The sequence below is a fragment of the Tyto alba genome, unplaced genomic scaffold, assembly GCF_018691265.1.
Source record: "Tyto alba isolate M040663 unplaced genomic scaffold, T.alba_DEE_v4.0 Super-Scaffold_9, whole genome shotgun sequence".
In the NCBI taxonomy this organism is placed as follows: Eukaryota; Metazoa; Chordata; class Aves; order Strigiformes; family Tytonidae; genus Tyto; species Tyto alba.
In genome coordinates, this window is record NW_024881330.1 from 13,372,005 (window position 1) to 13,399,706 (window position 27,702).

The following is a 27,702-nucleotide window of genomic DNA, read 5'->3' on the forward strand; positions in this document are numbered from 1 at the left end:
AGCCACTCGCCACGTCTCTTCTCTTCGGCCCTTGGCACCGAGCACTGACCAGGTGAGGCTGATGGCCGCCCCGTCCCCAGAGCCACCCACCCCTTCCCATGGGGCTGGAGCTGCTCCCGGCCACCCAGGGATGCCCCACGTGCCATGCCCCCAAATAACGTCGACTTGGCAGTATGAAAATCAGTGTATGGAGACACATACACCATAGCACAGGGCAAATACGTTGTAACCCTAACACAAAATGTTCTATAATTATGAAATGAGACATAGAGCATCCCTGGCTGTGAACGTACTCCCGCAGTCTGGGCTTGAATGCAAAAAACCCTGTGTTTTTAATATTCAATACATAACACTTTTGCTAACAAGTGCCAGTGCATGCACCCAATAAACTACATGTATAACACATATATTTTCATATATATTACTGGTTTATATATATTTATATATCTTTTATACATATTTATCTATAAAATATAAAAATAAATAGCATTATATAAAAAAATGTAACGCTTACAAATGCACATAAATATATAAAACAGATATATAAAACATGTTATACATACATAAAACATTACACAAGTATAAAATATATACATATGAAGCACACATTTAGAAAGTATTCTACATATATTTTATATATATACTGTTCTCTATATAGAACCACATATAACATTAACTATGTGTGTTTTCACGAGGTTCTGCATTTATGTGTTTTAGATTCTACATTTCTATAAATAGAATTTTTTTATCATACATAAATATCTAAAACACATCTACAAGCATAAAGAAACATGCCTGTGAAAATATTTATATTATTTGTATCAATAAATCCATATGAGTTATATATGAAATTGGAATATGCATAAAACATTCACTTCATATATGTTTGTATTCTATATTTAATGTTTTATAGCTACAACGCAAACATATAAAAACGTTCTGATGCACAGTATATACAGTCACTGCATGTACAGGCATTTGCCGCGCCTGTGCGCGCACAGACGGACACAGCTCCTACCGCCGCTTACACAACCGGCTCGCTGGCCCCGCCCCCGCCCGCAAGGCCCCACCCCCACGATCCTGACCCCGCCTCCCGCCCCGCCCCGGGCGGCCGGCAGCGGGCGGGGGCGGTGCCGATAAACACCGCCACGTGCGGCGGGGCGGGGGCGGGGCCAGCCCCGCGCTTCCGGCAACACGCCGCTCCGCCGCCGCATAAATAGCGCGGAGCGGCGCGGCGCCCGCAGCCCCGCCGCCGCGGCACTGCGCGGATCGCTCTGCCCTCCGCTGCCAGCGCCTCGCCTCCATCTCGGTCCCGAGTTTGGTCCCGCTCCGCCCCGCCGCCATGCCGTTCCTGGGGCAGGACTGGCGCTCCCCCGGTCAGAGCTGGGTGAAGACGGCCGACGGCTGGACACGCTTCCTCGACGAGAAGAGCGGCAGTTATGTCGGCGACATCAGCAGGTACCGGCGGTGGCTCGGGCCCGGCCGCGCTCCTCTCCCTCTGCCCCGGCGGCGCCGCCAGGGGGCGCCGCGGTGCGGCCGCGCGCTGCCGGCGCGGGGGCGGGCGGCGGTAAGATGGACGGCGGCGCCTCGGCCCCTTCCTCGGGGGCGGCGGCGCGGTGCGGGCCTGCCGGTAACCCCGGGCCTTGGCGGCTGCCCCGCCCCGCCCCGGGCCTGCTGTAAAGGCCGGGTGGCGTTCTGGGGCTCCTAGGCACGGAGGCGGGTGCTCCTCCCTAGTTGGGCAGGCCGTCCCTGCGCCTACGGGATGGGGTGAAAAAAGAAGGGAAAACGTAAAAACGATCTCTGCCCCACGGCTTGGGCGATGTGCCGTCGGAGAGCATCGCTGAGCGTCTCCTGAGGGGCCCTAGAGGTGTGTGTGTGTGTCCCTCTTCCTCTCAAAACAGCCCTGCCGCGGGCTTCCTGGCTCTCGTGTTGGAGAAGGATGATGTGTCTGAAACCATAAATCTTCTCCAGACCATGAGTAATGTACCTTACGTGCTGCTTGACTAATCTGGCTGAAAAAGATCAACAAAACCCCCAAGATGGTGAAGCACCGTGAAGCTGCGTTGCCTGAGCAGGAAGCCTTTGCAGCAGCGTGGGTGTAATGGTCTCTGGCCAGATCGCTCCTGTCAAAACCAAACTTTTTATTGTAGAGCTGCATCTTGTTTTCAGCTGTGCACAGTCAAATTCGGGTTTGCAACCGGGCTGAGGGATTGGTCAGGAATGTCCATGACAAAGGGACTTGGAGCAAACAGGGATTCACTGTGAACTTCTGTTGAGGTGTTACTGTGAAAGGAGGTTTATATAGCAGGTCTCTGTTTCTTGCCCTCCTTTATGCAAGCTGTAAATAAAAATAAAGTTTAGAATCCAAAGTGTCTGCTATGTAAATATGTAGAAAAATGTCTGGCTGGTGCTAGTGTGATTGTCTTGGGAATAGTGAGTTTGGCATGGGTTTATACATCTCTTTTCCCATTAAAAAGTGAGGAGGTGACATGTTGGCCCTGGACTGAGGTCCTTTGTGGTGCCAGGTCCTGATGTCCAGCTGTTCGACCTGTCAGGATGCCTTGGAGAAGTGTATGGAAACCTGGCAGTACATAAACAGGGGAATAATCTACCTCCCATATTGGAATTTGTCCACTGCTGTTGTTATGGAGGTTTCAGATTACAGAGTCATTCAGTAGGAAGTCAACAGTTAAGGGTGTGCTGTTGACATGTAGGATTTAAAGCAGATATGTCTTGTGCTTTTGGTTTTGGATTCTGCAACTGCGTGGAGCATGTTAACCTGACCCATTATTGATTTTGTGTAACCCTGATCAGATCTGAGTTTGAACATCTCAAAACTGCTTCTTCCTTACTGCCACACTCTATTCTCAGGTTTTGGTCCCCCTAGCAGAAATCAGCATGGATGTGGGAAAGGTGAAGCTGAGGTGTTTTGCTCTCAGGTTTGGGTGGTTCTGAGCCAGATCCATCTGGTAGAAGTGTCTGGGTCCCTGAGCTGTTGTTGCTGTGGATATTGCCCACCTGCATTGCTGCTGCTGTTCCCCCTCTGTGGTGTTGTGGTGGGGCCTTCCCCACAGCTGTGATACTTTGCGGGGGGGACATGGGGCAGGAAGGGGGAGCTGAGGCTCATGGTGCTCTGAAGCTGGGGGAGGTTTCTTCCACTGCTGGGGCCATGTACAGGTGCCAAACCAGAAGACCCATCAGGACCTTACTGGAGGAGGTTTGGGTCCCTGATGAGACTGAAACTTAGTCACTTGACTTCTGTGTATGTTGGTGGCGTGGCCATGCTGGCAGGCAGCAAGCAGGGTAAACAAGCAGCCTTGTCCCACAGGTTTCATTCCTTTGCAGGAGCTTGTGCTGAACAGCTGTTGGAGGTGTGAGTTGCTATGGTGCTTCTGTTCTTTTTTTGAGGCTAAACAGTGTAAACCCAAGGCCTGTAGAGGAAGCAGCCTGGCTGTGTAAGGGTCCTTGTGGCTTTCACAGAGGAAACTTGCCCAGTGCTGTGAGAATCAGCATGTTTCAGCACCTGCCAGAGCTCCAGGAGTGTCCTAGCCACAGCAGCTGAGAGCTGCAGTGAGGTGCTTGGGATGCTTCCTTGAATTTAAACCTGCAGACAGCCATTCTCCCATCCCTTGAGAGCTGCTAGAGCGGTGGGGGTGGCTCTCTTTCATTCTCCTGGATGCACTGCCTGTCCCCAGAACCTGTAAGGCATCCCCACAGCAGTGGGCAGTATGCTGTCTACAGGGGGTTTCAGCTGAGAGCTCCTAGTGAGTGCTGCCTTCCCCTGTCACCCACAGGGATCTGCACTGCACTGCTGTGGCTGCCCAGGGACTTCTCGGGTTCATGTTGCTGCTTGGATCTGCTGATTTGCAGGTCTGCAGAATGTGGAGATGTTGCTGCACAGCCTCTTTACAGATAGTCTTTCATTGCTCCCAAAGAAAATACGGGGTTATAGCTCCCATCACTAATAATATACTTACAGCAGAGCTCCAGCAAAAGCAGAAGATGGGTAGCCTTGGACAAGAGATCCTAGCTGTTCATTTGTATAGTCACTATGTGGGGTTTGGAAAACCACCAGCCAAGTCTGAACCTCAGCTGAGCTTTTCCTGTAAGCTTGAAAGAATGTTTTGTAGGGATTCTTCTGTTAATAAATATTTTGAGTGTATATATATATATATGTCCTTAGTGATGTCTAAATATGTCCTTCTGTAGAAGTCTGACTGGCTCCAAGGAATCTACCACCTACAGTAGGAGGATATGATATTTCTTAAAGATAGAAACAGGTTAAAGTGAGGAAAAGAATACTGCCCAGCAGTGTCCCAGCACTAAATGTGCAATCTGTATTACCTGCTCCTGTTTGTTATGGGTGTCTTAGCTAGCACAGAAATGAGGCACCAGAGGCTCATTTAAAAATACCATTACTGTATGCAAAGACTGCATGCAGACTTTTTGAGAACAGCCTGTAAGGAGGCAGCTTTGGAGCTCACAATGAAAAGCTGTGTATTTTCTCTGCTTGCAGGAAACATAGCATTCAGCAGACTGCAGAAATAAACAGAATCCTTACTTTGTGTCATTCACAGCTTCTGTAAAAAGGATGATCACAACAAAGAGAATCTCTTCAACAGCCTGAACTATGATGTTGCTGCCAAGAAGAGAAAAAAAGACCTGCTGAATAACAAAACCAAGATTCAATGTAAGATGTCTATTTGGACTTTTTTTTTAAATAAAAGTTGCTGCAAGAGAATGGAAAATGCTTCATATCTATGGGTTTTGCACAGTGCACGAAGAGTCTTCCAGAGTGCCTTGAAGGGCTTTGCGCCCATGTTTGACCTAAGTAGAGAACTTGGATACAGTTTAATGTGAAGATTTATGCCCCTGTTAGTAATCCCTGCTCTGAGGAGTTGTGCTTGTTGTGTTGAAATTTGTCATTTGTCTTTGTCAGAAGGAGGGTAATTTTTTCCTATGGTACAGTCAAATGAACCAGTTCCAGTTTTTTCCCCCTGTAGACTTCCTTGTGCACAGCAGGCTAAATTTATTCTTCCTTCCATATGCATGTTGAGCACTAAACTACATTACTGGAGGCTACAAGCCTGAATGTGAGCTTTGATCCTATCTCTGTGTGCAGAGTGCATGAAAAATGAAATGAGATTTCAACTCGCTTAAAACAATGGAAGGTTTGAAATCTTTCTATATGCACAGTGAGCAGCCAGGGTCTCAGATGGTGCACTGTGGGATGACTTGGGGGAACCTGCAGGGACAGCAAGGTCTGTGTTGGTCTGATTGCAAGATAGGTACTGGAGTTAGATGTGAAGGCTACAAATGTAAACATACACAGAGGAAATGAGTTGCAATTCCCACACTACTATTAGCTCATTGTGCATCCCCCAGGATTTCGGAAACTGATGCCAAAAGTTGGCCCCTCAGTGCATTCGGTTCTCTGAACAAACAAATGTTACCATGACAGTTTTTGGCTGGATTCTGCTGTGACCTGCTATTTGAAAGGGCCTAATACAGAGTCTGCATGCCTGTAACTGCGTCTGGGTTTGTACTTGGACTCACAGTACCAGTCAGGAGTACATCGCTGCATCCTTAGGTGGAAAAAGACTCCAGGAGCACAATATTTCCTTTAAGGAAAGGAATCTAGCAGGATGGGGAGAAAAATTTTTCTTACACTAGCTGTTAAATTGCCAGCGTGGGGTAGAAGTAGGCCCATGTGAGAATGGGGTGGGAGAAGGATCGAGTAACACAACTGCTTACAGAAAGGGCTTTTCTGCAAACAAAGTTAGCAGCATGTGGTGGGTACAGGGAAGCTATCTTGGGAGGTGGATGGGACAACTCCCATTTCTTAGGGAAGGGAGAGTCAATTAGAAATAGGAAAATTTTGGACCCAAATAGTTTTTTCTTTTTTAGCAAGTTAGCTGCAAGCACAAGCATGCTCTTCTGAGCCTGACCTCACTGCTAAAAGTGCTCTCCCACATGCCTGGTGTCTCATGACATTTTTGCTCAACTTCAAATTTGACATTCAATCCCAGGACTGTGACTAAGATAATGAATAGTTAATAAAATCAATAACAACAAAACCTGGCTGTCAGCCACACTTACTGTCTGGGACCAAAGAGGAGGAGGTGCTATGGTATATCTGTGGTTGGCAGATTAAACATTTACAGTCTTGAGCTGTGTCACTGAAACAGAAGCCCTTTCAAAGGCTCAGGGCCACAGTCTCAAATGAAGCAGTATGGAAACAAAGCAGCTCAGCAAGTTGCTAGTTTTGGTTTCAAGGGTGGTGGTGTAAACACAAAATAACTTCATTTGCAGTAAAAGGGCAGTGAGTGTTGTGAGCAGAACAGAGATTTAGCCCTCTGAGGTGGAAGGTTAACTGAGCAAAATGTGTCTTTGTCCAAACAGATTTCCACCAGGAGAAGTGGATCTATGTTCACAAGGGGAGCACAAAAGAGGTGAGTGTCTCCATAGGTTCTTTGTTCCCTTTTTCTGCTCTTTTTTCCGAGAGGTGAAATATACTGTGCTGATATAAATCAGCAGAAGCTCTTAAGAGATAAGTGGAAGATCTGGCTTGTGGTTGGAATTTCAGTAATGATTTTAAGCCCCAATCAGGGAGCCAGAGCTTGCTGTACAATGCTCTGTACATGTGTTTAAAATATGACTTGTTTGCTTCCCTCAGTTAAGAAAAAAGGCCATTTGCAGACCAAGCCATAATACTGTTCTTGGCTTTCACCCAGTACAATCCTAACATGGAAAATCATTGGAATTCATCACGACAACTTGCTTGCACTCATAGAGAGAAGCAGCCGTATGAGACCGCTCTGAACTCGCGCTATATATTGAACCCCGGGAATGTGTGGCTCATTCTCACCCGTAAATTCATGGGTCATAAGCAGAGCTCGGGTCACTCTTGGGAAACTACAATAATCTACATTGGGCCATGCCTACTCTTGACGTCAATAAGTGTGGCTCTGCGGGAGACAGGCCTGCCTCCTCTGGCCCTGAGCTGGTCCCATGGTTTGTACCCATGAGCCTGCTAAATTGAGTTGCCCTGTGTCACGTCTTCTCAGTGCTGTCTGGACTCATGTCTGCCAAAACATGACCCAGACTGTTTTTTCTTCTCAGCGCCATGGTTACTGCACCTTGGGAGAAGCCTTCAACCGACTCGACTTCTCCAGTGCTATCCTGGACTCCAGGCGATTCAACTATGTTGTGAGGGTGAGTGAAAGGCCAGGGTTTGTTTTGCTGTGATGGTGGTGGAGGCTCTGAAATGGGTTCAGTTGAGTGATAGGAAGCACTGGCAAAGAGAGGTCCAAGCATGCAGATGGGGGTGCTGGGCTTTCCTGCATGAAGTAATTGATGGAAGTTTTGTGGATAGATGTCCAAAACCTCCTCTTTGTTCTGTTAAAATGGAGAGGGAGGGAGGTGGTGGTGGTAATGTAGATGATCAGCTGTCCTTATCCTAACATTCCTACTATTCAGTTGTGAAATTCACCTGTGAAACCCAGAAGACTTACCTTCTAATTCTGAGTTCTCAGTTTAGCTTCTAAATGTGATTCCTGTAGCCCCAAAAGGAATATGGGCTTTCTGCAGAGGCCATAGAGCAGGGGGGGAGCACTTTGCACAGGAGGCTCCAGTTCTACAAGGGCTATGGAGTTTTGTCTCTGAAGGGGGATACAGAGGAAACTCTGGGGAGCTGAGCATTTTGGGAATTAGAGGATGGGCTGATCCTATTGGAGGCACTAGTCTTAACTTCTCTGTTAAGGATCATGGTTGTTCTTAATCCTGTGTGACTGGCAGCAGTTTCAGTGGGTTGAAGCATTTGGTTAGTCCTGACACCATTAGTTGGTAGGAAGGAGTCATCAGCCTCAGGTTCCCCCATGCTTTGGCTTTGCATAACAGATCAAGGCTTCTCTTTTGGCTTTGGGTGGCCAAGGGGGGTGGTAGTGGTTGGGGGAGCTACTGTCCCTAGGGCTGTAGATGCTTGTATGTTTATGCACATGTGGTCTGCAAATTGATCTCGAATTCCAGAATGCTTATCAAGATTTGGAATTCAATAAGCTTAAAAAGAAATCTGTTATTAACTTGAGGCTGTTTATAAACAGCTCCTTTTCATGTCTCATCAGCAGTTGATCACTGGTGAGGCACCAGCTGTTCAGGTTTTAGATTCTGGAGCAAGCAGCATTGGTATTGCTTTCTCTTTGCCAAGTCAAATGTCACGAAAAGTGTCTAAGGAAGAAATGATCTGAGCAGGTTCACCTTGGTTTGTTCACCTGTTGTCTAGGTGACAAGGAGCCTGTGATAACCTCTGTCACCCTGGGAAGGTTATAGGCATTGGGGTGACTACCAACCTGCTGTGCAGGAAGGGCCCTGGCAATCAATTGAATGTCCCACTGCAGGGCTGGTGGCAGGGATTTGGGGATGCCTGGGGAGGCAAAGCAGGATACAAGTCCATTGAAACTCAGGCTGTCTTAGGTCTGCTGGTCCTGGGACAACTTCTTTTCCTGCTTGTGCAGAGAGGGTAATCACTAGCGCTGAGGTACTCTAGGTTTTCTGATACCAGATTATATATATACACGGCCGTGTCATCTTCAAGGGGATTATTGTGGAAGGAACAGTTCATGCCAACTCTTATAACCCTTTAGTCAAATACAAAGAAGTAAAATAAAACAAAACTTGTACTTGGTGCTTCAGAGATCCCTTTGGCAGATTTTGTCTTATAACAATGAAAAACTCCAAAGGCCTCTTAGCAGAGCATGGTCTCAGGTTGTGCTGTGCCATGTGATGGGCTTCTGCTGCTCAGCGCAATGTGATAGGTGTCTTGCATGGAACTGCAATGATTAAGTAGAAGTCCCATTAAATATTTTGAAGAGCAAATTCAAGTTTTAGTGAAGACAGTGTGGTCTGGTGGGAAGGCTCCAGCTGACCTCCTTCTTCCTTTTTCCCATGAGGACTTCATAAAAGCATTCCAAATCCACTGTGTATCCAAAATAGCAGTGTTCTGTATGGAAGTCAGCATGTGTCCTTGTTTCTACAAATTACCTCTCTTCTGAGCTTTTAGGAGTAGTTTTCCCCCCAGTAGTTTTAAGGATACAGCACTAGTGAAAAGTGCAAAGCTTTCTAATTGAGGCTGACTTGTGGTTTGGCATATTAAAGAAGTTATTAAACCTGGTACTGTGGATCAAATATAAAACTGACTTCTTAAAGTGAAAGGCTTGTATTGGCCAAGTCTCTGGTGGATAGGAGATCATAAAATGCCTTACATGCCCGATTTAGTCATGAAAAGCTGTGCCTCGATGTGGGTCTTGTTCTTGGTCCTTTGCAAATTGCAGGCCTCCTAGAGCACACAGATGAGCAATCTGTCACATGGAAAATGCGTTGAACGTTGGCAGGCAAAACATTTTTCCCTTCCCTTCCTCTCCTTGTTCTCTCCAGTTCCACCCATTGCTCAGGGTATCTGATTAGTGTCACTCTTAGTTCATCAAGCAAATGCTTTCTAAGGAGGGAAGTTGAGTTGGAGGCTGGGGGAGTATATGAGGATGTCTGTAGGGGAAGAAAGGAAAGAAACAGCTGCAGGCTTGGGATTCTTGCTGGCTACACCCAAACTTGCCCTATAGAGAAATAAGCTACATCACTGCTGATTGCAAAATGGGCTTTTAGGCTGAACATCCACTTGCCTTTCTCAAAGCATTCCTTTCTGAATTTCTCTGAAGTGCTACAGTGTTTTCAGTGCTGATTTTTTTTGTCATACAGAAGCGTCTGGTGCTTAAGATACAGCCAAACTTAAGTTCTTGGAGTTCCTAATGGTGTGCTGATAAAATGGGCACCTCCAAGTGAAGTGGAGGTGTGAGCTGCAAGAAACTTGGCAAGTATTTTTCATGGGCAAATACCATCAGCTGTAGCCAGTGAGTTCATGTAACTGAAGCAGAGGAAATTTTCCCCCACCATCAATCTTGTCTTGACAGTCTGCTGATAGAGCTCTGGAAGTGCTAAGTACAGGTATCAGTGCCATGACTTGGTCCTTGCAGATCTTTTAAACTATACCATCTGCCTACCTCTTACGGGACAGTGTTCCCTTTTTGGAGCTAGTAAGGGAGTTTGTGATTGACCCAGAGAACCCAAACTGTTCTCGGTCTTGAAGCACCCCTGGTTTCTCCGGTCTTACCGATTTAATGAAAAGACTGTAAGCATAAGTAGTATGAGCGGAGACAAAAGTGTCTGCAGCCCATAAGTTACTGGTTCTCCTTTGGGAACACTCTGTTCAGAGGACAGTGAGGTTTTGCAGGTTGTTCCTTTCAAAAAGATTTGTCATATGACGGTTGTGTAGTCATGTCTCAAGGGAAGGTGCTGTTTCTGATCATAAAATCTTAGGTCAGGTTAAGCTGCATGGGCACAGCTCTTCAGGAATAACAAGATCGAGATAGGGTGCAGCCTGCTAAAGTAGTCTCTTAAATTTGTTTCTTAAGTTTTTATAGCAGTTAGCTCTGGGAATCCTGAATTTATGCCGTGCTGAAAGAATATCAGCTCAGTGCTGTCTCATGGAGATCTGTCAGCACCTGTGCTGTAAATCATTATAACTTGCCTTGCTCTTGGTCTACCTCCCAGCTGAAAGCCAATGTGATATTTCAGCCACAAAGTGAAGGGCTGTGAGAGCAATGGGGGGCTGGAGGAAGAATTTTTCATTGCAGTGTGTTTCTCTAAGCAGCCCAGATGTGAGAAACCACATCCCCAACCAGGAAGAGCCTATGGATCTCACAGGGTGCATGTCATGGTTTAACCCCAGCCAGCAGCTGAGCACCATGCAGCTGCTTGCTCTCTCATTCCTTCCCCCCTCCCAGTGAGATGGAGAAGAGAATTGAAAAAAAAAAAAAAGTAAAACTTGTGGTTTAAGCATGGTTTAATAACTATATAAAATAATAACAATAATAAAAGAAAAATTATACTGAAGAGGAATACAGTAAGAGAGGAAAGATAAGTGATGCACAATTCAATTGCTTACCACTTGCTGACCAAGTAGCAGTCAATTGCCTGCAGTTTGTAAGCTGAGCGTGATGTTCTATGGTATGGAATATCCCTTTAGCTAGTTTGGGTCAGCTGTCCTGGCTGTGCTCCATCCCAGCTTCTTGTATACCTGCTTGTTGGCAGAACATGGAAACTGAAAAATCTTTAACTTAGGATAAGTGTTACTTAGCAACAACTAAAACATCAGTGTGTTATCAACATTATTCTCACATGAAATCCAAAACACAACACTACCAGCTACTAGGAGTTAAAAAAAACTCTATCCCAGCTGAAGCCAGGACAGTACAGTCCAGCATCCCTATAGCTGGCTTGGGGTGTTCAGAGGGGGATTTACACTTCAGTAGTTTGAGACTTGTGATTTTAATCATTACAAAGCATTTCCCTTTTTGGGGCAAGGTTACACCTTCTTCCTCTGTACAGCAGGCCTGCTGAGGATTTTTTGGCTCTGTGTGCTGTGAGCCCTTAGCTGTGGGTTATTTGGGGTATTGCCTGCACACCCTGGTGTTGAACTGAGATGGTGGCAGAAGTGCCGTCTGGCTGTAGCTGGACTGAGCAATGCTGCACGTAGTAGTCACGGGTGCAGAGTGGTGTGTTCTCATGGCCCTGAAACAGGGGCCCTTGTTCCCTGCCACATGGCACTGTTTTGTGTTTTTTTTTTTTTTTTTTTTCCTTGTGCAGGAAGATCTGCTTTGTTCCCTGAGCTAAGTGGCTCATTGTACCAACTGCTTTAAGCAACTGCTAATGGGGTTTGAGCAGAAGCCCTGTCACCCACCTGGGGAAGTGAGCAGGTTATTGCCCTGCTGTGGAAGATGCTGCCTCCTGCCAGCTCTGCAGAGGCTCTAGAATAGCCCGCTGTGTCTCTTTCCTTTTCTCCATGGATCTAGCAGACCTCTGAGAGCAAGCAAATTAGGAGCGAGGTGGTAGGAAGGAATTTCTGGGGAAGCCACCACGTTACCTTTTTCAACTTCTGAGGAGTTGAAAGAGCGAATTAGGATCTAATGCCCTATTTTTTTTGAGGTGTTGCAAACTTCCCATCTCTAGTTAAAATTGCCTGAAATGTAATCACTTAGTGTTTTTGAAAAGCAGGCCTTTTAAAATTGCTCTTAACCTTCCCCTGTGCACTCTCGCCTACCATCTGTCCCCCTCAGTTGAGTGTGGGCTGGGCTTAATACAACTGCATCATAACACACACTTGCAGCTCTCTGGCCTTTTTACCCTACTCAGCATTAATCTGAATTCATCAGGCTGCTTTTAGTCTGTATTATGCAAGTGGCAACATAGATTTATGTTTTTATAATGCTGGGGACCTCAATTTGGCAGTCCATTAACTGACACCATACTCTGTTGGGTCTGTGCCAACACTAAAAGACCCTCAATGCACTGAAGCATGTGGGCCACAGATGAACTGTATTGCTTACCTGTTTTTTGTGTATTATTTAGGCACAGAAGAATAAAAGTCTTTTGATTTTGAGGGCTAGCCAGTCACTTCAGCCAATGGTGACCCTGGGGGAGCAGAGTAGTCCTAGAAGTATTCACAACATAGTTTTCATATGGAATTTCATCCTGTGTTTATTGCTGCAGGGGAAGGGAGGTGACACATGATATCTGAGCTGGTTCACTGAACATAAATTGAACCTTGATAAACACTGACAAGGCAAATTTGAATCTGTACCTTTGCCTAAATTAATTTTGTACCAGTTTAGTATTCTTTAAGGAACTGAGATTTTTATCCTTGTTCCTCTTAAAGAATGCCCCTGGCATCTACCTCCTACTGTATTGCATTATGTGATGCTTATCACTGGGTGCATTTTGGTGTTTTCAATAATGGGCACAACATTGCTAACACCCAGCCTGGAGGAAGCTGTCTCTGTGCCAGTTTCAGAACGGTGCAATCTGGAGACAGCAGTTTGTGCACAGAAGAGCTGATCTGGGTACGTGTATGGCTAATGTACAGATGGAGTCTGGCAAATTGATCACTGTAATCAAAGGTCTGAAGGCTAAATAGTTCATTGTAAGCAGAGTATTACAAGACTACTTTGGGACACTGATATTTTATTCCTCCAGTATTTCAAAAATTAAGACCTTTTATAAAACTTCTCAAACATCTTGCAAACTGCCTTGTTTTGAAGAGTATCTAGTTATCGTGGTCTCAGTTTAGCTGATATAGCAAGAAGATCCACTGATGCCTGTGCACTAAATATTACCCAACTCTCCTGCATCTCTTGTTTCCTGCAAATGAGCCAAGAAAACAGGCAGCCTGCCCTTCACATGAGTTAGCTCAGGTCTTTTTTCATCTTGTTTTCTTTCAGTCATGCGAGGTTCAAGATATTAATAGAATGTAAACTCAAAGCCATCTGATGATGGTGTTGGCCTGGAAATTAAACGGAAGAAGCAATTGGTCACTCTGGGCGACTTCTCTGCTCCTAACTGGCGGTCACATGCTGGCACCCCAGACGAGCAGAGCAGGCAAACGACTGCAGTAGTACATCTCCCTGAGCTCCCTGCTTCATGGCAAGCTGCCGGTGACTTTTTGGATACATTCCTGTCATTCTTATAGCGGGGCAAAAGGTTCGGCTCATGACTTATCAAGTCTTGTCAAAAGCCATCTTAGTTACTTGACACAAGTAGTTGCACCTTCTTTGGACTCTCTATGGTGCCAGCAACAGGATACCGTAACTGCAGATGATAAAGGATTAATAAGCTAGTCATGTGGTAATGTGCTGATTGATTTGTAACATAAAAGGTTTTTCCTTTCCTTTCTAAATTAAAACAGAAGGCTATGTACATCCAAAACAAATGGATTGACACGTGGACAGTCTGTGTATTTATATAATGGTGGGGGAAGGGAGGAAGGCTTGGAAGATCACAGGCCACATGTTCTGCAGAGCGTGATCCGTAGGAAACTTCCACAGCTGTTCTTGTGGTGGTAGAGAGCTGGGGAGGACAGGGTATCTTCCCTGTGGGAAATGCTTCCTTTAGCAACCGCAGAGAAATTCCGTGTTCAGCATGTACATGAGTTGGGAGATCAGTGATGGGAAGCAAATCTAATTGAAAGTAAAAGCGAGATTTCCATTAAGGGAGGATAACAAGTAAAGGGGACAAATAGGGAAAGGTGGTTTGGTGTAGCAGCTGTTAAGAGCTGAAGAGGGGAGGAGACCTTGGGGGAATAGGGGATTGGTAGGGGGAAGGGTTTGTTTATAATATAGTGCTTAACATTTCTGTCGTGGTGACAGCACCCTGACAAAACCCATGCAACCCAGCAGTTTGACGTAAATTGTGGAGTCTGATTCTCATTAATGCTCCATCAATAATATCCCCATCCAAACAGGCATTTGCTCGTGTTCCCTTATGACACTGCTTGTTTATGCCCCAGTGAAGGATGGTGACGTCTGCCATTCGTTGTTCCCTTGGTGTGAATAGAGGCTGTCAGTCTGAGCACTGCTCTGTGGTTTCTCTGTGTCTCTGAACCATGAAATCAAGTTTCGCCCCCCCCCCCCCCCCCCCCCCGAAGGATCATTAGAATGCCTTTTTTTTCCCCCACCCCTTTTGATGTGGGTTTATTTGGCCTCTGCTCTCCTCCCCCTTTGCATTAGTTTGCTCTGTTGTTCTGTCTCCCTTTTATTTTCAAGCAGCAAACAAGTCTCTGGACTGTTTTGCTGTGTCATGTGACCAGGAGTCAAGATTAGAAAGGTATCTCTGTGCTCTAAGGCTTGCAACTTCTATTTTTATCCACAGCTGTTGGAGCTGATAGCAAAGTCTCAGCTGACGTCACTGAGTGGCATTGCCCAGAAAAACTACATGAACATTTTGGAAAAAGTGGTGCAGAAAGGTAAGAAACGGAAACAGTGAGGGGGAGGAGGAGGAGTCTGATTTAATCTGGTGTACTCTGTGTGAACCACATCCTCGAGAATAGGCAGGCAGGCAATGAAAGATGGGTGAAGAGGGGCACCACTGCTTATTTCTGTAGTGCAGTTCCACTTTCCCTCGGTGAAGGACTGGGAAGGGTGAGTGGGAAGAAATGTCTGTATTCTGGTAGGTATCTGAGAGGTGATTCCTCCTTCTCCAACTTTCCTTGCTACCACCCCTTCTGCATCCTACTGAGTCCTATTTCTGACTGCAGAAGAGGTGGCTGCTCCTGCCCCCAGCCTGGCACATCTGCAGTCTCTGCTGCCGCCTTGTCACCAGTTTGCTGTATCATGAAATGCTCCCACTGCTCTGAAGGAAGGGAAAGCTGGAGGGCTGTCTTCACCTCCTGGGGGGGCTGAAGTGCGATTGAGATGTGGCACTTCCCTCCCTGATGCTTTAGCCCTGTCTGAAGCCTGGGAATTGAGAGCACCCTGTTAGTGTGTGTATACATAATGAGAAAGGAGATCCTGAGCTGTCTCCCTGCACATCAGCTGGGGTAGATGGGGAAGAGGTGCACATAGATAACGTCTCACACATACCAGAGGGGAAAACTGGCTGGTTGCCAGTGGCTGGAAAGGGGAAGTGCTGCAGAAAGGGCAGATATCTCATCTGCTTATCCTGGGAGGATCTCTTTCCATCTGCTGTCTAACCTGCTATGCCTTGCTAATGTTTAAGTGCTTTTCTCTAAAAAGAAAAGTGCAGGCTGGCTCTCTTGGCCTGTGAGGTTATAGCAGATGACTTGCCTGAGAAACATGTAGATTCAGAAAAGGATTTGAGCAGTTACCATTTTTAACCTTTGCTGTTCTTCCAAAGTCCTTGAAGATCAGCAGAACATCAGGCTAATACGGGAATTGCTGCAGACCCTCTACACATCCCTCTGCACGTTAGTTCAACGAGTCGGCAAGTCTGTCCTTGTTGGAAACATCAACATGTGGGTGCACAGGATGGAGAGTATTCTCCACTGGCAGCAGCAACTGAACAACATTCAGATCACCAGGGTAAGCACAAATCCTGAAAGCTAAAAATAATGTGGCTCCTTCATGAAACCTCATTTAACAGCTCTCATTTGGGTGACTGCATCCCGCTGTACTGCCAGTGCAAGCATAGAGTGCTGGGGAGGGACCTGGAGTTGCCAAAACTGGATGCATTCCTAGCATTACTTGTGTCCCTTAATTCCAACTCAGTGTACACAACCCAGGATCATGCTCACTGTTACCGGTCACAGACTGTGGCTTGACTTCTTAATGGCCGTGAAGTGCTGTGTGAACAGAGCTGGGCAGGAAATCATCTCTGCCTCTTGAGAGTCTTCAGAGACCAGGCCTCACTGTGAAAAGTCAGCTTGGTCTTTCAGACTTGTCAAATTGAGAAACTGCCTTCAAAACTTGTTTATCAGATAGTTGAGGTTTTTAGATTTGCTTAATCTGTAAATTAAATGCAAATTTCCAAATAGCTGCATAACTTCATGCTTCCTGGCTGAAAATATCGATGATTCTTCCAGTAGTCTGGAGCTGCCCATTCCAGCCGGACGAGTCCTGCTTTCACAACATCTGTTTTTTCAACAGCGTCTGTGGGGACGGGAAAGAGATGTATTAGCTGATAAATTCCTAACCTGGCTTTGCATGGGAATCAAATCTGAACTTGCTGCACTTCACAGAATCACAGAAGGGTTGAGGTTGAAAGGATCCTCTGAAGGTCATCTGGTCCAATCCCCCCTGCTCAGTCAGGAACATCTACAGCCAGTTGCCCAGGACCATGTCTAGAATGTTTTTTTCCACTTTGAATGGACACTTACTCCACAGAAATGCTAAAGCTTTTCCCCAGTGCTGACCTCTGTGTTGGTGTGCCCCTTGTAGGATTTTCTGCAGTGAACTGGACTGTGAAGTTCCCACTTGGGCAGACCAAGGTATGGCCTAAGGGAATTTAAAAGCACCTTTTTCCCTGGTGGGTCAACCAGAGAGGCATTTGCAAAGGATTAAGCAAAGGCCCTGCTTTCATCGTTTTACATAGCTCTGTTCTCTGGGAATACCAGGAAACAATTTCCCGTCCTTCAGTTAGAGTAATGACAGGCAACAGGATGCAGGAGATGATGAACTCTGGGAGGTCACAGGGAGTCTGAAAAGCTGCAAAGGCAGCAGTGCTTTATCCAGTGGTGGTATCTGCCCCACCTTTGCTGTCCCTCCTGGTGCCCAGCTCTCAGCATGGACCGCAGCTCCCTTTGCCTTGCAGGGGAAGCACTGGCCCAGTTACAAGGTGGCTCCTGGGGCACAGTAGATCTGTGAGCTGGGGACCTGCAACATGCCTGGGCACAGCCAGGGTCAGCTCCACCCAGGCATCTGCTGCCCTGAGTGCACCACAGGTCAGGACCTACCTCCTGCTGCTCAACACAGTAGTACAATGTGGGGTTTTCCCTCTACTTTAAGGACTCATAAAACACAGATAAGCATTTCAAAGAACTCTGCCTGTCCAGAGAAAAGTGCATCAAAATATATCTTGTGAACAGAACTGCCTTTCATGCATACTTACATGTAAGCTTACAGACACTTTTCTAAAATAAATAAAATAGATGTTAAACTTGCAAGAAAAAAAAAATTCACACCACTGAAGATGACTTCAGGTCAAGCTAGAACAAAACCAGCAGAGTTTAGAGGAAGGAAGAACAAGCTCAGCTCTGTTTACAGTGCACTGAGTGCTTCTGGTGTTTCTGGAGGGGGGGAATATCTTGCAACAGCCAAGAACTAAGCCTTTAAAAAAAAAAAAAAAAAAACTTGCAAAATATTGTGTGTGCTAGAGCTGCCTTAAAAAAAACTGTCCACAGAGTGACAGCATACTGATCTGCTCTGATCTAATCTGTGTTCTTTCTCCAAAAAAAGTAATGTTTGAAAAGTCCTGGAAAGGAGTACTGAGGGAGAAGAAGTAGCAGATAAGTCTTTGGCCCTGACTCAGAAAATCTGTAAGGATTTGCTTGAGTCACACTGGTTGCTTCAGAAGTAAGTCATAAGCATGAGCTTTGGGTTTTTTTTTGACCCAAGGGCCTCTGAGCTTAGTGTTGCCTGTTGTGCTCTAGCAAAGCTTGTATGTAGAGAGAGTGCAGGAGGATGCAAAAGACAGACTGGCAAGGGATATCAACAGGAGGTGATCCGAGGCTCCAGTGCATTCTTCTGACACCAAAATATGACCTCAGTTTGCACTGATGGGCAGGGACACTGAGTCTGGACTTGTGGGTTGGACCAAGGAAGCATCTGCGTGTAACCAGGCAGCGCGCTTACAGCTTAACACTCAGCACGCAGCGTTAAAGCTGTCATGGGATGAAACGTCCCTTGGAGATGGCAGAGACAGTTCCCTCCTTCTGGAGGGGTTGTTTCAGGCCTGTCTTGCTGGTGGAGATGGCCAAAGATGTTGCCTTGGTTGAAAAGCTGAGGTGCTTGCAGGTACCAGGCAGTGCTGCATGGTCCGGGCAGGCTGGTCACTGGGGCATTGAAGGGAAAGTGGGAGCTGTTTGTCTACAGAAGTACTTGTTGTGCCTGTGGAGTTTCATGTGCAATAGGGTGGCCGGAGATGGAATCGTATGATTAAAAGCAGCCTCGTGCAGTGTCCCCCTGCTGATGGCAGTCCACATGCTTCTTGTTTGAAACAGTTAATACCTCTGCCAATTGCGAGACGGGTACTGTGACTCCACGACTTAAAATAGCAGCATCTCTGTGCAGAGTAAATGATAAACTTGGCACATCTGTCTAACATTGTTTCTTTGTTGGGGCCCAATCCTAAAAGCTGTTGTTTGACTTAATAAGGCTGGGGCTGGTTTTGGAGCAGATGGAGCCCAGGTTGTGGTCCTGGCTGATGCCTTGCTCTCACGTGTGCCTTGGATTTTCCCAAGTGCAGGACCTGCAGATCCATCGTGGTCAATTTGTCCTGGAGCTGCGCCACCGTGCAGATTAGCAAAACAGTCCATGTAGACCAGGCAAAAGTAGATGGGGGGGTGAGGGTGGCTTTTGGCTCTTTAGGTTGGGATGTGCTTTGGTGTGTCTGAACAGCCTGGAAAACTCTGGCTGCAGCTGATGGGAAAGGGGCAGGTCCTTCAGGTGTTCACAGAGGAAAAGTTGGCCTTGCCAGCAGTGACCTGAGAAGCCAGGCAGGGAAAAATCCTTGTGTGGGTACTTATCAGTCACTGCTGTGGTTACAGCAGGATCCTGGATACAGCAGGATAAGCTAAAATACATGCCAGAAGAGCATGAGATTCCCAGCAATGCATGTAACAAGAGGCTGAACTTGAGAAGTAATGCTGATGTCCTGCATGGTGGAGAGACATGGATGGTTAATAGCGGATACCACAATGTAGCCAATGTCCTGCTATAGCGAAAGCTGGTGGTGGTGCTTCTGGGAGCAGAGTCACACGAGTTATGGATGTTGGGTGGACAAAAAGGGGAGAAGGAGTCTTGGACTGCAACTCTGCTTCTAACTACTATAATACAAATACATGTCCCCTTCCTTGAGGACATCTTAGACTGTTCTGGGGCAGAAGGTCAAATGTCTCTATGTAAAATGTCTCCTTATTCAGAAGAGGGAACAGCTGCTTCTTCTTTATGTGACAAGCAATGCTTAAAATCAGTAACTCTACTGCAAGCTAGAATTGCTTGGATTTTCAGCTTCCCGTGTGCTCAATTTTGTCTGTCTCTTCCAGCCTGCCTTTAAAGGAACCACTTTCACAGACCTGCCGTTGTGTTTACAATTGAACATCATGCAGCGACTGAGTGATGGGAGAGACCTGGTTAGCCTTGGTCAGGTGGCTCCTGACCTGCAAGTGCTCAGTGAAGACCGGCTGCTGTGGAAGAAGCTCTGCCAGTACCACTTCACGGACAGACAGGTACAAGGAGGGGTGCAAACTGCCATCAATTGCTTGTTGTACCCCACTAGCAAGTGAACACAAACGGGTAGGATACTCTTACTTGACTATCTCTTGCATCTAAAAGCTGTGCTGCAAGCTGACAATACAGGCTGGCATGAGAATGGCTGTGGAGATGATTTATGTAGAGGGTTTTGTGGTCGTGAGGGCATGCCACAGCAATGATTCCTGAAATAGGAGCCTGAGGAATTAGTCATACAGTGAACTTCAACCCTAATCCAGGTGGTAACAACTGCAAGTCATGGAGTCACTCCTTGCCCCACGTGTGTGGGGAAAACGTGCAGGCAAGCTCCAGCAATCACCCTGATGTCGCAGGGACTGTCACGCTCGCAGAGAATCTCTGTGGATGTGGTCCATGAGCGATGAGTCGCACTCCCTTGCCCTTTAGAGCAAGAAATCCCCTCTGAGCCGTTTTGTGAGTAACAGGACAGTATGCTGAAAAAAACCCTGCCACTACCCACACTGTACCTGTGTAAACATTTTTGGCCCTTTGCAGGCTGGTCATCATCTGGGATCTTCTAAACTTAAACAAACAAAAATCCCTCTCTCTGTTTATGGGTGAATGTCTGGGGTGTTTATACCAGACCTCTGCATTTCAGGGGCCACACACTAGTTTTCTCTGCTGACTTGGCTTTATTTGCTCACTCTGGATCTGACTTTAGAAGTGACTCTGGGCAAGTTATTTCTATTAACAAGTAAATTCAAATCCAGTCTCTGTAACTAAGGAACCCTAAAAGAAAGATAGGTGTCTCCTAAGCTAATGTGACAAATCACTCTTAAAGTCAACAAAGAAGCAAAATACTTTAACTTCTGAAACTGTTAAATGCAACTATACTTACTGTCCAGCCAGCCAGAAACAGTGGCTAAAGTAGTATAAAATGGCTGCCAGGGTTTCAGGCTTTCATGCAGTAATGTTCATGAAATGGGGATAGATCCTGATAATGGTATCAGGTGAGGCTGTGGCCAGGATGCTGGTTATAGCTGAATATTCAGAGCAGGAGCTTTCCTGGTGTTACAAGGGAACTGTTACGGGAGCAGCAAGGATGACACATAAACAAGGGAGAGAAGTACCTGAGTTAGAAAGAACAAAAGATTAATTTATTTGACCTGCTACAATTATGATTATTTTTTCTTTAAGATTCGCAAACGGCTAATCTTATCTGACAAGGGACAGCTGGATTGGAAAAAGATGTACTTCAAGCTCATAAGGTGTTACCCACGGAAGGAGCAGTATGGTGACACGCTGCAGCTGTGCAGGCACTGCCACATCCTCTCCTGGAAGGTATGAAGTGCTGGTGGGAGAAACTCGATTGGGACAGGAGCCACAGGGCGCCCAGTGCTTCCTCTAATTGCAGCGGGTTTAGGGTGCTGCTGTTCCTTTGCCTGCATATACTAGTGTTTTCCTACATCTTAATCCTCCCTCAGCTGTTAAAACCCTTTCTCTTCTGTGCTTCAGAGATCCCATCTTTACATTGAACAAGAGTCTTGGCCATCAAGGCCAGAGGGGATGGAGATGGGCTGGCCTGCAGTAAATCATCTTAGCACTGGCAGCAACAACTTCTACCCATTACATGGAGGTGGAGGTCTTGGCAACAGGATTAGCTGGAATAAGAGCTGATGGCTACAAAACAGCTCAGGACAAAAATCTGCTGGCCACTCTGGTGATGTCTAAGGCATGTGTCTGGAGTTAAACTCCTGTAGCTGATGGTAGTCTCCAGCCTCTCTTCCATTCGAAAATGAGAAAAGAATGAATTGGATCTTTGCTGGTTTTATTGCCCATGACTTGCCAGTGGCCCCTAAAATACAAAGCCCAGGTCTGAGCTGTCTTCTTTGGTGAGAGTAGAAATATTATTCTGGGCTCAGCTCTATCTATTTGCAAGCGGGATGCCTGGCAGAGGGGCAGTGCCAAGTTGGCTGATGTTCTGACACTGTTTCCACAGGATCTCTAAATGGAGTTGTTTTTTCTTTTCCCAGGGTACTGATCACCCTTGCACAGCCAACAACCCCGAGACTTGCTCCACCTCTCTTTCGCCGCAAGACTTTATCAACTTGTTCAGGTTCTGAACTTGGGTCACCGCAGCTTACACGACTTTTACAGGACACTTTATGCCACTGAGCTTGGACACTCCATTTGTAAATAGTGTAAATATTCATGTTTGTTCGAAGCTCCTGAGTCAAGGAACAAGAGGATCTTGGAAACGAAAGGTGAAATTGCTCACTGACGCGCAGCACTTAAGGAATACAGACTTCCATAGGACTGGTGTATAGATGCAGCATGTTGTACAGAGTCCCTTTTTTATGATCAGAGTACAAGATACAGGGCAAAAAACTTCATTTTTTGTTTTTAGAAGTTAAAAATGAATTTGCCCCACAACCATTTGAGAACTCTTTTGGTTTGTTTCTAATAGAGAGAAAGCAATATGAGGCTAGGACTGTTGAACTGTTCCTCCATCTGGTTTTATTTAGCATACATATTTATAAATATGACTTTTAAAAATATTTATGAAAAATATCCCTGTGACAAGTTTAATAATACTTTTATGTTTTTAAAAAGGACACATTCTGAAATACTTACAGAACTCTAGCCTACTTGTGAGAACCGCAGCATACCACTTTCTACCTCTAATAGATTGAGTACCTTTCAAACAAAAATCCAGTGTACAATGTGAACTTTTGTATTTTGTACAATGATTTAAAGGGAAATGTTTGTGATAGTAAGCATCTTCTCTTGTATTAATGCTTACCTCTACATTAGTTTTCTTGCTCTACTCAGTGCTTGAATGCCTAGGTGATAGGCACCATATAAATACCTAAGACTTTACTCCATCCTCTTATTTGTTTGGTTTATGGAAGACTAAGCAAAAGGGAAAAGAGAAGCCACAAGGATAAAGATTATCTGAAAGGGAGGAAGTTTTGTTATAGAGAAACAAAAGACTGGATTTAATCTCACAGTGTAAATTTGTATCAACTCCACTACCTTAATTGCACTGGTTGAAATCCCAAGTGAGGTTAGAATCTGGTTCTTCAAGCCCCTGTTTTTCAACATATACATTGCTCTGTATTCCCACTGCTGTCAAGTGAATTCAGTCATTTTGGAGCTGGTACAATATAGGGAGAACTGGACAGCTGAATCTAGTGAAATGATGCGGTTTTTATTCACTGGGAAACTGGCAACATCATGTTTAATTTCAGACTACTGGAGGTTAGGGCAATGAGGGAGACAGCATGAAGAAGCTGGTCAGCATTTTGCTAAAACCAGCTGTCAGGACTGGGGTAAGGGATTTCCAACATGGCACTTGACATCTTTGGTTATTCCTCCAGTGGAAAAGACCCAGCCTAGTCCCTTCTGCTTCTCGTGCTGAGCTTCTTTATGAGTTCTCCTAACAGTAGCCTAGAACTAAATTTTCAGTCCTATGGAGTAAGTGGCCAGACTAACTTCACTGTGGCCATGATCTGGCTTACCACCTCCTCGGTTGCATATGATGCTTCCCTTTTCCTCCCAGTGGAGACAGAAGAATCCAGCTCATACATAACAATTGGAAAGCCTGCAGTGGACAGTTTTTGCCATTGGCTGGTAGATTTCCTGGATAGCACTTTCTCTGTACATGATGTAAGCAGGATACCTCAGAAGGGTAAATATTTAGCAGGTTGTGTGTGACTGTGTACAAAGAATTGTGAGGAAGAGGAGTACTCAGGACAATTCAGGAAGAACTACTTGAGTTAATTATTGTTAAATATTCTGTTCCTTTTTTTACATTTTTATAACTGACTTTCAACACTTTTCTGCAGCTGTTTATATTTTAAACAAATTGACAGTATTTGCATTTTTGCAAACTAAATCACTTTATATACTCTTGGAAGAGACGCAAAAAGGGAAAAAAACTGCCTCTAGATGGAGCAGTGGGGAAGCGGGGAGGAAAACTTGGAAAATGCTGGTAAGAACTGCCCTTCTGTCTTCCAACAGCAAATCCAAGCTTTTGCTCTAACAGAGAGCTCTGTGAGCCTGTGCCACCCTTAGCCATGGCCCAGAACTTGGCACTTGCCAGAGATGAGGAGAAAACATGTGATAGGAAGCTTTATCTTGGCGTTGATGCCCCATCCATCAGTTTGACTGCTGGTGGAAAGCATAAGCCTGCTGATCATATTCAAGTCAATGGAAAATGATGTAAAAGCTGTTACCTTCTAAAAATTAACTCGCGCTTGTTTGGGGGGATGTTTGTTAGTGGAGGAGGCCAGTTTCTCTTTTCATTCACACATTGGTGGTAGCAGGTAGACGAGGCTAAAATCTGGCTTGGTGAATGAGAACATTAAGGGACAGAAACCTGCCAGTGAAGTGAGTGAAGCATTTCCACTGTAGTTGGAGATTTTTGGAGCTCCTGTTTCTAGCAGTGAGAGGACCCATGCCCCTTGTCATCTGTTTCCAGCTCTGACTTGGGATTGATTTGATTTGTAGTCTTGCCTCTGCCACCCATAGTGAGCCAACATGTTGTGACAGGGAGGCCACAGTATTTCGGTATGAAATGCTGGGGGTTCTGCCTAGTCTGAGTCTGTGCACAGCAGATGACACATCCACTGTGAGGTTGTGACACTGGGCAAATTTTAAGCTCAGGTTTGAATCCAGCCGAGTGCATTCCCTACACAGCAAGACACAAAATCTCAGTGTTTAGCTGCTGTTTGGGAATGTCTCAGCTCTAGCCATTGCCTCTATCAGCCCTTCACTGGTCTTGAGCAAAGAGTTTATTCTGTGTCTTCTGCCTAGAGAGCATGCTGACAACATACTTAATGTGCAACTGAGGCTCTTATTTATAAAACTTATTTCAGTTAGAGGGATTTTTTTATTTCTTAGCACTGTGTAGTCTTAAAGAGTCAAAGTGCTGAAGATGATTTGTTAATACATACAGACACTTGTGTGTTGCTCGTGTGAGGTCCTGGGATATTGCTGTCAGTGTCCAAAGCAGCAGAAAACCAAGCAACTACTGTACTGGAGAACAAAACAGACTAAACAAAAAGAAACAGAATAAGCCTCATTCAGTTACTGCCTTAGTCATTACCCTCCTGCTGCAGCAACTGTCAAGTAAGACCTTGATCTCTTTGGGAGACTCATTGTTTCTCAAGTGGCTGGTACAGGGAGATATTGTGGTGAATTCAATACTCTTGTTTTGTATTTAAAATGAAATGCTGTTACATCCAAATACCTTAGTCTAACCACTTACAAACAAAGCGATCAGTAGTTTAGCAGTGCAGAGGCATCTGCTTGGCTGAGGATGGCAGAGTAACAAAACTGACAGTGATAATGGGCTTCCAGGCAGGATGGTTTAAGGCTGCTCCTGTGCAAAAAGGACCTCTTTATTTTAAGACAATTGTGGCAAAGCTGTTGTGAAGGGAAAACAGACTTTTACTTGTATTTTGGAAATAGAATGTTCTTTTCAAATGACATTTCACCTTCGAGTTAGTTGATGCATTCTCATCAGACATGCATCAGTTCTTAAACTAGAAAAGGAGGTTTTTTTCTCTTTGGGTTTTTTCTCCTGCCAGCATATCCAGAGAAATCTCATTATCTTCAGAGGATGTGTTAACCAGTGCAACACTGTGGAATGTGGTGCTGTGAAGAGGAAAAATAGATCCATGAAGGGGAGGAAAGTTAGGAAGGGAGAGATCCTAGAGATCTCTGTTTCAGCTTTCTAGAAGAGGCAGGTGTTTGGAGTTTATTTTAATGTGATAGCCACTTCAAGAGGCATAATTTCAGCTGTACATACCTTATGCCATTTATACTAACTATGGTATGGTAAAGTTTGATCATAAAATGTGTGTACCTCCTCTTATATTGGTTGTTGGTTTTTTGGTTTTTTTTTTTTTTTTAAACGTGGGAGTTTCTAGATTCTTTTATTTTGTAAAGTGATTAGGAAAACTTGTATTGCTCTGAAGACACTGCTTTGTATGTAAACATTTAATTGCACCCTGCCACTTTCTGTATATGGGAATATCTTTTTTTATTATATTTCTTTGCCCCCAGGTTTTGAACTGTTTGTGTTACCATTTCTGTTTGGCTTCAGTTACTCTTGCGAAGCTATCACCTTCTAGAACATACGCAGGTACTAAACCAGCTTTTCCTGCCCAGAAAATTCCTTGGCCCTCAGTAGCTAAAATTTGATTTAGAACAGGAACGTTTCAAATTCTGTTATGTAGCTAATAAATCAGATGTGCTGTTTCATGCTTATCTCCTGCTGGGTACAGCAAATCAGCATTGTCCTCTGCAGTTGTTCTTACAAACCCATTGCACAGCTTCCCCATAGATCAGCACCTTGCCAAAAAGACATAGCTTTACATTAAAATGCCACTCTTCCTAGCTGGCCTGTTTGCAAAAACACAGACCTCATGGAACCGATGGTTGATCAGGCTGATAAAGACTCTCTGTTTACAAGGTTTGGGACTCTGGTGTTCTGGTTGTGCTGCTTTTCTCAGCTCATTGCTTATAATGATGCTTGTTAAAGGACCTGAAGACATGGCCAGCCAACAGAACAGTTGTCTGCGTGTGGCTTCTAGGCTGTGTGAGTGTCTTTAGCAGCACCTGATTTCTATCCTATGTCTTCCTCCAGTTAATTCGTTGGTAGCAAATCGGCTTTGCAGGATCTGGCCCTAGGGAGAACAAATCCATCTTGTCCTTGACACATGCAGTCTCTAGTATATTAATACCTCGAACACCAGAGGATTCTCCCTCCATTGACCAAGCATTGCTGCTTTTCCTAGGAGGGCAACCGAGGGTGGAACTTGCATTTCCTTAGCCATGGTGTGCTGTACAAAATGCTAACAGGTCTGCTACCAAGAGAACATTTTAATTTGAAATAGCAAATACACTCATCTTTAGGAACTAACCTAGAGTAATTATAAATACCTACTTATATATGGAAGAGAGTGTGTGTTCTGTTTTCTTTTTCCTTAAAGTTGTAACTAGAGATGATATGAAGTGAAAGACATCCCTTATATAAGATTTCTGTTTAATATTCTTGTGTGGTTAAAATACTTCCATTATAAATTTGCACACTTTTTTCTTCTTCCCTTGCATGTTCAACTCTGATTTTTACAGCTGTTCTGTAATGTATTTTTGTAAAACATTTTTGACACTGAATTGCAATAAATGTTCAAACAATGTGAACCATAGAGTTGTTTGTCTCACTGCTTCCAAGTTGGTGACCTTATCAGCCTTGAGCTTCTGGTGACTGTAAGCAAAGACTCTTCTGCAGGAGCATCCAGAACTCAGGTGGTTGTGGCAGTAGAATATCCCACCTAGAACTGTTGCTTCAGTGTACCTTGAATGAAAAAGAGGTGAATGGAGCTCTCACTTCTAGCAAAACCAGTGCTCACGTGGTGCTCATGCTTAAGAATCTGTACTCTCCCAAAGCACAGGAGTGATCGTTGCCCCAAAAAAAGATCACTAGTGCTCATGTTAGTCTGATAGCTTCAGCTCATAGCTTATGGAAATGTTTTCTCTGGATATGTTATCCAAGTGACTTTGATTTTTATATTTTTTTCAATTACAATTGCATCTGGTTAGAGTCAGGACTGCAGCAGTCTGATCCAGGCTCCTGCTCAGCGGGAATGCGAGTAGGAGCCCACTGAATGGACTAACAGTAAATTGGGGGAAAAGCAGTTGAAGAGGAAAATGAAATGTGTCTCAGGTTGGAACAGGAGAATGTAACATGGCAAAACAGGATTACTTGCCTCATGAAAGCTATGCCAGCTATGAAAAGAAGCACAAAATGCAGATGCTTTGTTTTTAATCTCAATTTCACTAGCAAGTAAGGTATGCTTGAGTGGTTTCATAAGTGTTGTAGTTATGCTGTGCCTCAGGTCTATAGTTAGAGGGTTGCACATCCGGA

General features: G+C 45.1%; 2 protein-coding genes across 4 annotated transcripts in view; one reads left to right on the top strand and one right to left on the bottom strand.

The window, feature by feature from the left end:
* The first annotated feature begins 1,154 nt into the window (after positions 1-1,154).
* Positions 1,155-26,978, top strand: FBXO32 (F-box protein 32). Its single transcript, XM_042786043.1, has 9 exons — positions 1,155-1,458; positions 4,578-4,690; positions 6,403-6,452; positions 7,123-7,215; positions 14,755-14,848; positions 15,739-15,923; positions 19,604-19,786; positions 20,964-21,107; positions 21,800-26,978. The coding sequence occupies exons 1-9, from the start codon at positions 1,343-1,345 to the stop codon at positions 21,887-21,889; spliced, it is 1,068 nt and encodes a 355-aa protein (XP_042641977.1). The 5' UTR covers positions 1,155-1,342; the 3' UTR covers positions 21,890-26,978.
* NTAQ1 (N-terminal glutamine amidase 1) overlaps positions 15,935-27,702 on the bottom strand; it is a 35,623-nt gene continuing 23,855 nt past the window's right edge. For 2 of the 3 annotated variants that reach the window (XM_042786044.1, XM_042786046.1), the window contains one exon: positions 15,935-16,490. In XM_042786044.1, the coding sequence (XP_042641978.1) occupies positions 16,354-16,490 (137 nt within the window). In that variant the 3' untranslated portion in view covers positions 15,935-16,353. Of the gene's footprint in view, positions 16,491-25,656; positions 27,133-27,702 lie in introns of those variants that run through there. The other variant, XM_042786049.1, reaches the window with a different exon arrangement.